At 49.4% G+C, this 14,408-nt stretch overlaps 1 protein-coding gene across 10 annotated transcripts in view; it reads right to left on the bottom strand.

The window, feature by feature from the left end:
* The window catches only part of BRD4 (bromodomain containing 4), an 81,175-nt gene that overhangs the window by 15,141 nt on the left and 51,626 nt on the right, over window positions 1-14,408 (bottom strand). For 8 of the 10 annotated variants that reach the window (XM_075446022.1, XM_075446027.1, XM_075446030.1 and 5 more), the window contains 4 exons: window positions 12,081-12,290; window positions 10,986-11,185; window positions 8,818-9,119; window positions 6,509-6,619 (listed from right to left, as the gene is read on the bottom strand). In XM_075446022.1, coding sequence (XP_075302137.1) covers window positions 6,509-6,619; window positions 8,818-9,119; window positions 10,986-11,185; window positions 12,081-12,290 — 823 coding nt within the window. The remainder of the gene's footprint in view (window positions 1-6,508; window positions 6,620-8,817; window positions 9,120-10,985; window positions 11,186-12,080; window positions 12,291-14,408) is intronic. The other 2 variants (XM_075446029.1, XM_075446031.1) reach the window with 1 other exon arrangement.

Below are 14,408 nucleotides of genomic sequence, written 5' to 3'. Positions count from 1 at the left end.
ACGATGGCCTGAGGTTCTTCTAAGCCAAGGTTTAACCGGCACGGCCGCGGTTCCTGCCTGTATCTGTGCCGTGCTGCCTTGCCGTGGGCGAACGCGGCTAAGCCGAGCCTAACGGATCCCCGCTGTCTCCCGTTGAGCGTAAAAGGTGGCGAGGAGCCAGGGGAAGACTGGTGGCAGGGCAACGAGTGGCACGGAGTCCTTCCTACCGTACACCACGGCCCGGAAACCGAGCCTGGGCACGGGGCGCAAAGGAGCAAATTATATCCAAAAGGCACAAATCTACTTGCAAAATAAATCCATGGTTGGGTTAAATCGCTCCATCTCTCTCTCCAAGGAACACGGATCGAGCATTAAAGCTCACTACAATTACCCGGCGCGCGGCAGGCGTGGGGTTACCTCGGTGGCTGGGACGGAGCTGCGCCAGCACCCACAGCTGCGGGTACCTGCGGGTCAAACCTGGGTGCCTGCGGCTTAAATCTGGGTACCCCGAATTAAACTCCAGTGTCCGTGATTTAAACCTGGGTATCTGGGAATTCAGCCTTGGGTGCCTGCGGATTAAATCCGGGTACCTTCGAATTAAAACTGGGTTTCTTTGAATTAAACTCCAGTGCCCATGATTTAAACTTGGGGCATCCAGGAATTAAACCTGGGTGCCTGCGGATTAAATCTGGCTACCTCAAAATTAAAACTGGGTGCCTTCAAATTAAACTCAAGTGTCTTGTCATTTAAACCTGGATATCTGCGAATTCAACCTGGATATCTGGGAATTCAACCTGGCTACCCGTGGATTAAACCTTTAAATTAAACCCAGGTGCCTGCAAATTGAACCTGGGTAACTCTGAATTAAACCCAGGTAACTCTGAATCAAACCCAGGTAACTCTGAATTAAAGCCGGGCACCCACAAATTAAACATCCTTACCTGCGGATTAAACCTGGCTACCTGCGGATTAAGCCCTGATACTTTCGAATTAAAGCTAAATAGCTGTGAATTAAACCCAAGCACCCGCGATTTAAGCCTGGGCACATGCAAATTCTGAGCACTGGTGAATTAAATCTCGGGTACCTGCAGATGAAACCTTTAAATTAAATCCAGGTGCCTGCAAATTAACCCGGGGTAACTTTGAATTAAACCCAGGTAACTCTGAATTAAACCCAGCGACCTATGGATTAAGCCTGGCTACCTGCAGATTAAGCCCTGACAGTTTTGAGTTAAACCCAAATAGCTGTGAATTAAACCCAGGTACCCGCGACTTCAACCTGGGCACATGCAAATTCTGAGCACTGGCGAATTAAATCTCGGGTACCTGCAGATGAAACCTTTAAATTAAACCCAGGTGTCTGCAAATTAAACGGGAGTTACTTGGAATTAAACCCGGGTACCCACAAATTAAACCTGGCTACCTGTGGATTAAGCCCTGATAGTTCCGAGTTAAAACCAAATACCCGTGAATTAAACCCAGGTACACGGGAATTCGGAGTACTCGCAAATTAAAACTCTGCCAACTAAACCCGAGTCCTTGGGAATTCAACCCGAGCACTTCTGAATTAAACCCCGGTACTTCTGAATTTAAGGAGGGCACCTCTGAACTCAAACCTGGGCACTTCTGTATCAAAGCTCGGGTTCCTGCCAACTAAACCCAAGCACTTGGGAATTCACCCGGCGTATTTCCGAATTACACCCAGGTACCTCTGCACTTAACGAGGGCAGCTCTGAATGAAATCACGGGTGCTCGCCAGTTGGACCTGGGCGCCTCCGGGATCTCCAAACCCACCCCGGGTGCTTTCGGATCAGACCAGGTCCCTGCGATGCAAACCTGGGTCCCCGCGAATTCCGAGGAATTCAACCCGGGTCCTTCCGAATTCAACCCAGGCACCCGGCTAATGAAATCCAGATATTTGGGATTTAAACCCAGATTTAAACCTCGGAATTAAACCTGCGAGACCTTCAGCCCCGCGACGCCACCAAGCCCCAGCCCGCTGTTACGTCCACGCCTCTCCTCTCGCAGACAGGACCCGTAACTCGTTAGCAGCAGCACCTAATTACTTGCCGACAGCGGCTCCGCGAGCCCAGAAACGGGTCCTCCAGCGTCGCCGAGCCAGCTCCGAGCCCGACTTCTAACCCCGAACGGAGCGGCACCGCGCTGCCGCAGCCTGCAGCGAGCCGAGAAACCCAACACGCCTCCGGGAAATCCCAGAAGAAAAGCTACATCAGCGACCAGCAACTACCCCAGCCTCAGATTTCATCGCCGAAGTTTTAATCGCTGCTATTAATTAGCGCAGCTGTGGGATTTCCTCCCCCGACTGCTCTTTCAGGGCCTGGGCAAGCATCTCCTGGAATATCTGGGGGATGAAATCACCCCAGCGCAGCCGAGCGGTGACGGCGAACAGGCAGAGCCCGTCCGGTTTGCCGTGAAATAACCCAAAATCTGGTGCCTACCAAAAACCAGCCAGGTTTTGAGTTGCCCGAGCCCCGGGACGGCGGCGCTTGCCGAACCTGGCTACACCGCAGCCCAAGCGCCAACACCTGAAGCCGGGAGAAACATCCGCGACGCTCGGAGAGCTCGATCCCGGCCGTTCGCAAGCCAAAAAATCCTACCTAAAGCTTCCAGGACAGAGTTTGGGGTCATTTGCATCCACTAATTGCTAACTGCAACCAGTTAAACCAGTATAACCCTCCCGATCGGCACCTCCGGTTTCTCAGCACTCAAGGCGGAGGCTCAGTCCCGTCTCCTACGCTACAAAACCGGTATTATTATTATTATTATTATTATTATTATTATTATTGTTCCCTTTGAAGCCTCCAATGTTCAGAGTTTCAGCAGACTTCCAGAAAAACGCTCTTGATTTAATAAAACGCCACGTTTAATTGCCAGCTACGCGGAGGGACGGAGACGTCGCCCGGATTCAAGCGGGCAAAGTAACAGTAATAATTCCGATTTTAAAGCTTTGGATTGCAAGAACACAAGAGACCGCTTGGGAGAGGCGCTGCCGGCAGCAAATCCACACTTTCAAGAGAGTAAAATGGAGTTACACTTAATTGCAATTAATTCTAGCTTACAATCCCACCACGTCTGCGTTTGCTTACACGCCTTGACATTACCCGCCTCGGGTTTTTTATGATAAACCCGAGCAAATGCAAAAATCGAGGCAAAAAAATCCACCTTGTCGACGTTCCAACATCCATTTTCAAACCACCAACACCTGTTTCACAAAGCGATCCCACCGGACAGCGGCTCCGTGGGCAAACAAAAGCCTCATGAATAGAAAATAAGCTCGTTAAGATGCCAGATCCTCTTAAAAATTGCAGGGTAAATTTTGAAGCTCACCAGCGAATTTTAAATCTAATTCTCCGCTTAAGCCAGCACAGGCGTTGCCATGATTGTTGTCCCGGAAAAAGAACAAATTTATGAATATTTCACAAAACTAACTGCCCCGTCCCGCTTGGGGTCGATAAAATAACGTCATCACGAACACACGGTGTCAAAAATACGTCCCATAACGTCTTAAAAGGTCCTTTAAAAGGTCTTAAAACGTCTTAAAGTGTCTCAAAAGGTCTTTTAAAGGGTCTTTAAACGTCTTAAAGCATCCTTAAAGGTCTTAAAACCTCTTCAAGCGTCTCAAAAGGTCTTTTAAAGGGTCTTTAAATGTCTTAAATCGTTGCAAAAGGTCTTTTAAAAGGTCTTAAAACGTCTTGAACAACCTTAAAAGGTCTTAAAACGTCTTAAAGCGTCTCAAAAACTCTTTTAAAGGGTCTTTAAACATCTTAAAGCATCTCAAAAGGTCTTTTAAAGGGTCTTTAAACGTCTTAATGCATCTGAAAAGGTCTTTTAAAGGGTCTTTAAACATCTTAAAGCGTCTCAAAAGGTCTTTTAAAGGATCTTTAAACGTCTTAAAGCATCTTTACAGGTCTTAAAACGTCTTAAAGTGTCTCAAAAGGTCTTTTAAAGGGTCTGTTAAAGGGTCTTAAAACATCTTAAAGCATCTTAAAAGGTCTTAAAACATCTTAAAGTGTCTCAAAAGGTCTTTTAAAAGGTCTTAAAACGTCTAAACGTGTCTTAAAAGGTCTTAAAATGTCTTAAAGTGTCTTAAAAGGTCTTAAAGCGTCTTTAAGAATCTCAAAAGGTCTTTTAAAAAAGTCTTTAAATGTCTTAAAACGTCTTTAAGCATCTCAAAAGGTCTTTTAAAAGGTCTGAAAACGTCTTAAAACGTCTTTAAGCATCTCAAAAGGTCTTTTAAAAGGTCTTGAAACGTCTTCAAGCACCTCAAAAGGTCTTAAAATCTAACTTAAAAGAGATTGACTGGTAACGTTGGCAAATAGCAGGGTGGAGATCTACGGGGTATCACGTGAATCCCTGCGGCCAAGGGTTTTCACTGGGTAATTTATCACAAAGGGGAGGAAAAACTGGTTTAGGAGAGCAAAAACCCATCGGCATTGGCAATTAATTGACCAAAAAGAGATGAATTCTCTTAATTAAGCTCCTACCCAAGGTGTTATGGGTCAGATTCATCCCCCGATGATGACAACTCCAGCGTAGACCGAGGGTATCCGTGCTGGGGCCGCGCTGGTTAAGCCTTTTCCGAGTACCAGAGCGGGAGCTCAGCCCGGATAACGTCGGTCTACGTCGGCCAAATGAACCCCTAACGCTCACAGCCCGGGCGGAAAACGCCGGAAAGACGTCGGATTTGGGGGGAAGCAGCCAAAAAAAAGACAAAAGAATTTAAAAACTCGTGAGAGCAACCCGCGCTTCCCCACATCCACCCAGCCACCGTTCGGGGAGAACCACTCCAAAAAACACCTCTCCTGCCCCGGCGGAAGCTGGTTTTGCCACCGCGGGAGGAGATTTTGGTGCCTTCGTAGGTTTTAATTAGCGCGGCTCGTTAAAACGAGCAGGGTTTGGCACCAGCGCATCCCAAATATGCCCACCTTAGACCACGTAATCCCACCACGGCGCTCCGGAAGGATCCCTGAGATCATTCCTATAAATCACCGCCCCAAATGCAACCCGGTGGAGGATCCCGCTATCCGGTTGAGGATCCATCATCAGCTTTGGGGGCGGAAAAAGAAAGCGAGAATTTGAACTAAATCGCCATTTTGGGCGTTGGAGGGGAGGGGTTTAGAGGGACAACTTGATGGGATCCGCTGGGAAATGAGACACCGGGATGAAGCCTCTGGAGCTGGGAAGAGTTGGCGTTGGCCAAGGTTACGGCTACGCGGTAAGGTGGGGCGGGGAAACCCCATCGGTTTATTTTGGTTGCCGCGCTTGCGAGCTTGGCAGAAACGAAGAGAAATCGGATAAAAAGGCATTTAAGAGCAGAAATGCAGCAGGTTTGGCTTTCCCCCATCAACCAAGTGGAGAATTTAGCACCTAATAATTTTATTTTCCACTTGCCAAGAGTCACCCTGAAACACTCCGTGTCAAAACCCTTCCACGTCCTTTAATTAAAAATACCCCAATCCTACTAAAAACACATTATAACAGCGAAATCTGTTCAAAGAGCTCAGATTCCGGGCTCCTTCCTGACAAACCCATCCCTAAAAAGGCGAGGATGGCTGCGAAGCGCTGCCCAGCACCAGCCCGAAGGCGAGTCCCATCAATCCTGCTTTATTTTTAGGGGTTTTGTTTAATTTTGGGGGGGATTTCTGCTCCTTTTCGCACTCCATTTTGCCCAACCCAGCGACGCAAAGAAATTCAGATTATTCTCCGCCATGCGTGCCACCCCGTTTCCTAACTGGGTGGAGGACGCTTAAGTCCTACCATTGACTGGGAAAAGCCCAGCTGAACCTCCGGAGGCCGAGCTGGGAGAGCAGCTCGGAAGAAAAACCATCCACGAGTGACACCGCGAGCGCTGCTGCCCAGACACCGCGGCGGCGACACCGGCGAGGAAAGCATCAATAATTAAGAACGGGAAAACAGCTTAATTTCAGCCCGGACCATGGTGGGACAAGGGAGATGGAAAGAGTTCATGCGGAGCAAAAGCCCCCTCCGGTGACTTAAAACTATAAATTGAATTTTAAATCCTTTTTTTTCCGAGACCTGCCCAGAAAAATAAGGATTTTACACATACAACCCTGCTTTCTCAGTTCTTCCCTGTCCTCTGCGGCACAAGCGGGCGCGTGAGCACTTTTTATACCTCTCTTTCGAGGGAAAACCACTGCGTTTTTCTAAAGCGACAAATTCAGGCCGTTAATCAGACAAAGAGCGTTGGGGTTTTTTGCCTCCCATCCCAGCTCAGCAAGAAAAAGCTTCGGAAAAAGCAGCGTTCCCGGTGGAAGAACTGCCAGAGACATCGCTACTGCTCCCGAGCCCAAACCCCGCGCGGCCGCGTCGACTGGGGTTTTTTTCATTAGAAAAGCAAAAAAAAAAAAAAAAAAAAAGAAAAAAATTCAAATCATTGTCATAATTAAAAAAAAAAATCAAAATTAAAAGACCGAGCCAGGACTGAAAACGTATTTATTTATACAGAAGGCAGGCCTAGGACCGAGGCGGGAAAGAAGCTGCGGCTAACCTGTTTCCGAATCTTCGCTGTCGGAGGAGCTGGACTCGCTGGTGCTCTCCGACTCGGAGGAGGAGAACCCCTTCATCTTCGAGGAGCCAGCAACCACATCCACCTTCTCCGCTGCAAGGAGACAACAGCCCGCCGTCGTTAACGGTTAATTAATTCACACGCCCCCCCACCCCCAGAGTGCTGCTCGCTCCCGCCGCCCGTGTCCCCGCGGATGGGCCCGGCCGAGCTGTAACCCCGCTGCCGCGCTGGCGGGGGTCTCCGAGGATGATTTTTGGGGGGGTGGAGCGTGACAGGGGGGGGGGTCCCGGCGTCGCTTCTCATCCTCTGAACCCCCCCGGGGGGGTCCCGGCTGTGTGGGCCGGCCTAAGGCTGGGGGGGGCTTCTCCTCCACCCTGCTCGCGCTTCACCCTGCGCGGCTGCGCACCGCGGGGCGGAAAAGGCACTTTTGTTTTTTGAAGCTGCCCCAATTCCTCGGTCTCCGGAGGTGGCAGGGGCTGAGGCAGCGGAAAAGGATAAAATGGTAAAATTACCTGGTCTGGGTATTTTTAAGAGCTTAAATGAGGACAAAACGGGGCAGAGCCACGGCCCCGGCACGGCCGAAGCCCCTGGTGGTGCCGGAGCCTTTGCCGAACCCCCACATGAAAATATTTTCGGGAGGTTTTGCTGGGTCACGAGCGCTCCCGGGGTGCCGCCGGGCTTCTCTCCCACGCGGACTCACCCTGGCGGGTCACCGTCAGCCCCCGGCCAGGAGAACCCCCCAGCGCTTCCCAGTAAACCCAGTAAAATAAAACCAGTAAAACAAAAAGTGTTTCTCCGGGCCTCGGCCATTAGGAACGACGGGTTTTTGGTATGAAGTACGTGGCTTTACATGGATTAAGGATAAAAACGGGTATAAAATGTATTTAAAAGGGAAGGTTTAAAACAGAGGATTTAAAATGACTTAAAATAGATTATTTTATATGATTTAAAATAACAATTGTAGAGGATTTAAAACAGAGAATTTAAAATGATTTAAAACAGACGATGTAACAATTTTAAATGATTTAAAATAGAGGATTTAAAATAGATGATTTAAAATCACGACTTTAGATGATTTAAAACAGAAGATTTAAAATAGAGGATTTAAAACAGGGGATTTAAAATGATCTACAATGGATGATTTAAAATAGATTATTTTACATGACTTAAAATAGATGATTTAAAATAATGATTTTAAATAGATGATTTAACAACTTTACTTAAAACAGAAGATTTAAAATAGAGGATTTAAAATGGAGGATTTAAAATGATTTACAATCGATGACTTAAAATAGATTATTTTAAATGACTTCAAATAGATGATTTAACGATTTTAAATAGTTTAAAATAGGGGATTTAAAACAGAGTACTTAAAATAGATGATTTAAAATTATTTCAAAGAACGATTTTAGATGATTTAAAATAGAAGATATAGAGGATGTAAAATAGAGGATTTAAAAGAGAGGATTTAAAATGGTTTAAAATAGAGGATTTAAGATGAATGATTTTAAATCACGATTTTAGATGATTTAAAATAGACGATTTAAAATAGAAGATTTAAAATAGAGGACTTAAAACTGAGGATTTAAAATTATTTACAATAGATGATTTAATGATTTCAAATGATTTAAAATAGATGATTTAAAACTATGATTTTAAACAGATGATTTTACAATTTTAAATGATTTAAAACAGAAGATTTAAAATAGAGTTCAATATTAAAATAGATTGAAATAGGTTCAAGTGTGTCAGAATATATTAAAATACCCATTAAAATCTCAGCCCAGGTGCACTGCGGAAGGGAAAAGCTCCTCTTTGCCTCCAGAGGCGGAGGCGCAGGGCGTCCCCTGGCCCGGATCCCGCCCAGCTCCGGAGCAAACCCCCGGCACCCGACGTCCGCCCAGGACTCGGCGTCCCACGGGTGCCGAGGGGGAGGAACTCGGCTTTCCCCCGCCCCAACCCAAAGCTCCACCGCTCGTCAGCAAGATCGTTAATGGGTTTACAACTCATCACTTGCGTCGGGATTGGAACGAGCCGCTGGTGGTATTAATTGCAATTAAAATCTCAATGTTTTGAGGGGACAGAGGAATCAGTGCCACCAAATTCCCGCCCCGCGGCGGGATCTCACACCCACTGCCGTGCCATTAAAGAGCAACGCTTCAATAAAATCCTCTCTTCCACCGGATAAATCCTTGCCCACGGCTTTTTTCCCCCACCCGTCTCCATCTCCAGAGCGGGAACACGTCGCTGGAAGAAGGAGGAAAAAACCCAAGTCTGAGGCTCAAAGGTACCTTGCGGTTTCCTCTTCTTCCGTAAACACGACGTCACGTATCTCTCCAGCTCCCGCAAGGTGGACGGTTTTAACGTCTCAAAGTCAATCTCGATCTCATCGGGATTGGAGTTTTTGAGCGAGGGTTCTCTCGACTGGATGATATGAACGACTCGGCCCAGCTTCTCACCGGGGAGTTTATTAATGTCCAGGCTCAGCTGCCTCTTCTCCTCGTAGGACATGGGTTTACACTTCTCCTCCTCCTCGGACTCGTAGGCTGGAGGGGGCTTGCTGTTCTTCACCATCACAGGCTCCTTCTTACTACTTAAGAACAATTATAAAGCGTTATTACACAACGGACCGCAATGCCAAAAAGCAGCCGCTTGCATCTAAGCTCTTCAGCGTCACCACTAACATCACTCCGGTTTTAATACTTTTACTTTCTGTCCTGGAAACGAGCATCTCTCTCATTTACAGCTTGAGCTTGAAGCTCAACGACAGGGCTGGGATGCAGAAAGCTGAGCTCAACCCACTGTTAGATGAGCAAGTTGAGCTCAACTTGCTCTTGGACAAGAAGGTCGAGCTCAACTTCCTCTTGGACAAGAGGGCCAACCTCAACCCACTGCTGGACAAGAAGGCTGAGCTCAGATTGCTCTTGGACAAGAAAGCTGAGCTCAGCCCGTTGATAAACAAGAAAGTTGAGCTCAGCTGGCTCTCAGACAAGATGGCTGAGCTCAAGCCCGCTGTTAGACAAGAAAGTTGAGCTCAGCTTGCTCTTGGACAAGAAAGTTGAGCTCACCCCATTGACAGACAACTCACTCTTAGATGAGAAAGTTGAGCTCAGCTTGCTCTTGGACAAGAAGGCCGAGCTCAACCCACTGTTGGACAAGACAGTTGAGCTCAGCTTGCTCTTGGACAAGAAGGCCGAGCTCACCCCATTGACAGACAAGAAAGCTGAACTCAACCCTGCTGTTAGATGAGAAAGTTGAGCTCAGCTTGCTCTTGGACAAGAAAGCTGAGCTTGACCCGCTGTCAGATGGGAAAGCTGAGCTCAACTTGCTCTTGGACAGGATGGCTGAGCTCAATCCACCATTAGACAAGAAAGCTGAGTTCAACCTGCTGTTGGACACCCAAAGCCAAGCTGCCCGTCCCAGTGTTTGCCCTCCCAAAGAGATGAGCTGCTCAAGATCATTCAAAAAATCAGGAGCAGCTCCGGAGTGGAACTCCTCACATCTGCACTCGGATGGACCAAGGCTCGACCAATGCTGCCTGTTTCTTGCCAGGAAAGGCAAGAGGTTGGGCTGACGTTCCGTACGGAGAAATAAAACCCAGCATCCGTAAAAAACCACGTTTTTAAGAAGGGAAAAACCCAGCTAAGGGGACTCCCTGACATCACCATCGGGGTTATCCACACTTGGGGCACTTCAGAACTGACGGGAGGTCAATTTGTAGGTATTTCTCTCCCCATCCGCAGCGGATTCAGCGCCAACGCAGTTAATAAATGAAGCCTGGGCAGAAAAATGCCCCAGAATGAGTCAGGGCTGAGGTTAATGGTGTCACAGACAGGCCATTTCCCTAAATTAATCCGCTGCCGGGCCCGCCGGGGTTTACTCAAAGTCTGAACGCACTGAACGCCACGGTGAGGCCCGGGGACGGAGGCAGGCTCCAAGCTCTCGCTCATTATTTCCCTCTTTCTTAATTTTCACCTCGGCAGAGCTACACATGCCGAACAACTCCTCTACGCCTCAGGTTCAACGCCAAGATCCTGCCTCTCCCCTCTGAGCCGGCAGCTGACAGGCAGCAGAGACTCTGCTCTCGGCGTCCTACCTCTGATTTAAAACCTACAGCTCCCTCAAAGAACGGGAGAGGGAGGGAAAATGAGAGGATTCGAGGATTTTAGAGCCAACAGAGCGACTCCATGCAGGGTTTTTTCCCCTCTTTCCCATATTCGGGGTGTTCACAGCAGCCACGCGGGAAAGAACTGGTCCTGAAAACCGGAGCGGAACTGGTGGTTGGGACGTGACCCCGAGCAACGCCTCCGGAGGCGAGGGGCCTGCCCCAAGCCAGCCCTAACGACAGCGTTACTCGTTAAGAATCCTGCGAGTCATTAAGTTAATTATCGAAGAGAAATAAAGAAGCGCCGTGGTGTCAAACGCACGGATTACGTGGTGGAAGAGGGACAGGGCTGACCTGGAGGTACTGCTGTTGCTGTTGCTCTTCTTGGCCTTCTTGGGCTGCGGTTCCTTGGCTTTGCTTTTCTTGGCGTCTTCCAGCTCCTCCTTCTTTTTGTGCTTCTCTTTCTTCTTCTCCTTCTTGTCTTTCTCTTTTTTCTTTGGTTTGTTCTGCTGGGGCTGGGACAGGGCCGCAAGCTGTTCATGCACCGCTTTAAGCTGCGAGGCAGACACGCACAGCATCAAGATACTTTTGCCCAGCACCTCCTCCTCTTCTTCGCTAATTAACATGTTTTTCTCTACTGCCTAACGCTTTCTTATCTCTTACTACTAATTAATTTGGTTCTTCACATCATAATTTTTGGATATTAAAGTGCTGACCACCGTGCGCACAACGCCCTTATAGCTATTTCCTCCCGCTAAGGCAGAAGCGGGCTGCTCGCTTCTAGCGAGGCTTTAATTACCAGCACTAACGACGCCACGAACGGGGAAATTAGGCTACAGGTTGGAGCGCTGCTCGTTATCTCACAGGCTTTCCCCGCGCGGGGTAAATCCTGGCTCCAGCCCTGGAGTGTCCTGCCTGCTCAGAAGACACCCAGCGTCATCAAGGCTGGGCAAGACCTCTAAGATCTTCCAGTCCAACCGTCACCCCAACCCCACCACGCCTGCTAAACCATAGCCCAAAGTCCCACATCTACGCGGCTTCTGAACCCCTCCAGGGATGGGGACTCCCCCACCGCCCTGGGCAGCCTGGGCCAAGGCCTGACCACTCTTTCAGCAACGGAATTTTTCCCAATATCCAATCTAAACCTCCCCTGGTGCAACTTGAGGCCAAAAAATACGGAACGCTTCACGTTCCACCCAAGCGCCAGCAGCAAACTCCCACCGTTGGGGATCACCTTGCGCGTCCCAACAGAACTTGAAGAACCGTCCTGAAAAACACCGATTCCTTCGTGCTTCACTTTAAAACTACTGATTTTGGAATACTTTGTGGCTGACGGTCACTACTGCACAGCTAAGAAAGTCTACGGCTTTGAGCAAAGCCCCCAAGGCCACCAAGTTCAAGGAGAAGGACACGTTGGCCGGCCCCGGTCCATCACGACGGCCACGGTACCTGCTCCTGGAGCTCCGCTAACCGCTGAGCTCGCTCTTCCTCGGAGTCATCCGATGAGCTGTCGCTGTCGGAGGAGCTGTCGCTGCTGCTGTCGCTAGACGAGGGGGGAGCCACCTTGGCGGGAGGCGGCACCACCACGGGAGAAGAAGCCGGAATCACAGGTTCTTCCGGTTCATCCGGCATCTTGGCAAAGCGCATCTCGAACACGTCCTGAAAAGACAAGGGGGGAAATAAATAACACAAGGTTTGGCAAAGCAGGAGACTACGAGCGTGGTTGTGATCTCAAGGGTGTTCCCTATGGATTTGCCGTAAACCTCAACCACGAGTTGGCACTAATCCTGAAAATCCAAGAACTCATCTTGGATGATGGAAAAAAGCAAAAAAACCCCGAGTTATTTTAGAGGTTTTTGTTTCCAGGGCGGAGGGAGAACACAGCAGGCAGCGAGGGCGGCTCGTTCTTCAGCAAGACGCCGCGTAGATTACTTACGGGGGACTCACGTCCCAACATGAATCCTCCGCCCTGTTTCCAAACCTCAGCCGTGCTCCAGAAACCTCCCGCATTTCGTTTTTCTTTCCGAAATCTTCTTCGATTTGATTTCTTGGGCACCAGAAAAGCAGGTGGAGAGGAGCCGCCTCGCGCTCAGCCAGCTGGGGAGCGGGCGCCAGGCAGCGTTTCGGCACCCACCTCTGTCGGCGTCGCCGCGACGGGGCCACTTGGCTATTTCACGCCTGTTTTTTGGGGACTAGGACATCCAAACCCCACTTTTTTCATCTTTACGTCAGAAATCGAAGTTTCCCCGAGCGGTGGCTCCGTGCAGGGACGTGTTCCCGAGCCCACCCGCAGGATCGACGTGGGTGAAATCCTCGTTTCACAAAGCCCTCGGTCCAGGATTTTCCAGACGCGCTGAGGACTTTCCCTCCGTGAAACGGGGTGAAAACAGAGCAAAGCCGCGAGTTTCCCCGCAGTTCTTCACCCCGCGACCAGAGCGCCGGGAATTACCGACCCGATTCCTTCTGCCGCTGGTTGGAAACGGCTCCACGGCGTTGCGGGAAGAGGCCGCGACGTTCTTTGTGAGACCCAGACGAGAAGCGAAGAGCGGCTGGAGTGGGAGCGTCGGGTTTTCTGGGTGGCTGCTTCCCACCAAATCCCTCCAAAAACATGAATGAGATGCGGAATTCTGCTAAATTCACACCAAAAGCAAACTGAACCACGCAGTTACTGAGCGTGTAATCGTATCTTCAACTCAACCGGCCCAAACAGAACCCCAGCATGGGGGGGGTTGGCAGGGACCTCTGCGGTCCCCCAGTGCCACCCCCTGCCCAAGCAGGGTCACCCAGAGCAGGGGGCACAGCACCACGTCCAGGCGGGGCTGGAATATCTCCAGAGAAGGAGACTCCCCAGCCTCCCTGGGCAGCCTGGGCCAGGGCTCCGTACTATTAATATACAGCTAATAATAATAATACAGCTACTAATAACCAGTTCCTCCTCTTTTTTTTGGTTGGTTCTCGAGCCAAATGTCCTCCAAGCTGGTAGTTTCCCCACCAAAAATTAATGTTTTGTCCCCAAAATTAAAAGTTTTTTTCCCCCAGTTAATAGTTTTCCCCCAAATTTAATAGTTCCCCCCCAAATTAATAGCTTCTCCCAAAAAACAGTTCCCCCCAATTGCTAGTTTTTCCCCCAAATTAATAGGTCTTTTCCCAAATTAATAGTTTTTCCCCAAAATTAATAGTTCCCCTCCCAAATTAAGTTTTTTTCCCCAAACTGATAGCTTTTCCTCAAAATTCAGTTTTCTCCCAAAATTATTAGTTTCCCCCCTCACATTAATAGCTTTTTTCCCCCCAAATTAATAGTTTTTCCCCCAACCTAGCAGTTTTTCCCCCAAGCAAACACCTTCTTCTCCAGCCTAACGTTTTCCCCATCTCTCCGGTGCTCGCTGGCGTAACTCCGACCCCCTCTCCAGCTCCACCCCGCAGGTGAAAGCCAACCACGCCGATTTTCTTCTCCTTCCGCGCCTCCACAGCTCCGCCGCCTCGTCCTTCCACGCAAATGAAACCTCTTCCCTTCCGGATTCGGCTCCCGCGTCTCCGCGCACGTCCTGCGCCCGTCCCCGCGCCGCTCCCGGCGGCGTTCCGGCTCCCGGCACGCGCCCGCGGCCACTCCGGGGACTCCACGGCAGCTCCCGGCTGCTCCGCTGGTATCAAACATCACCCGGCCAAGTTACTAAGGAGCGACCGAGCGACGTACGGCAGGAAAGCTTGATTTCTTTAGAAAATAACCGCGCCCACAATCATCCCGAGGTGAAAACAAAAATAGGAGAAATCCACACT

Source organism: Opisthocomus hoazin, chromosome 35 (assembly GCF_030867145.1).
Source record: "Opisthocomus hoazin isolate bOpiHoa1 chromosome 35, bOpiHoa1.hap1, whole genome shotgun sequence".
Classification (NCBI taxonomy): Eukaryota; Metazoa; Chordata; class Aves; order Opisthocomiformes; family Opisthocomidae; genus Opisthocomus; species Opisthocomus hoazin.
The sequence above is the reverse complement of the archived record's forward strand: the minus strand, read 5'-3'. Positions and strand labels throughout refer to the sequence as shown.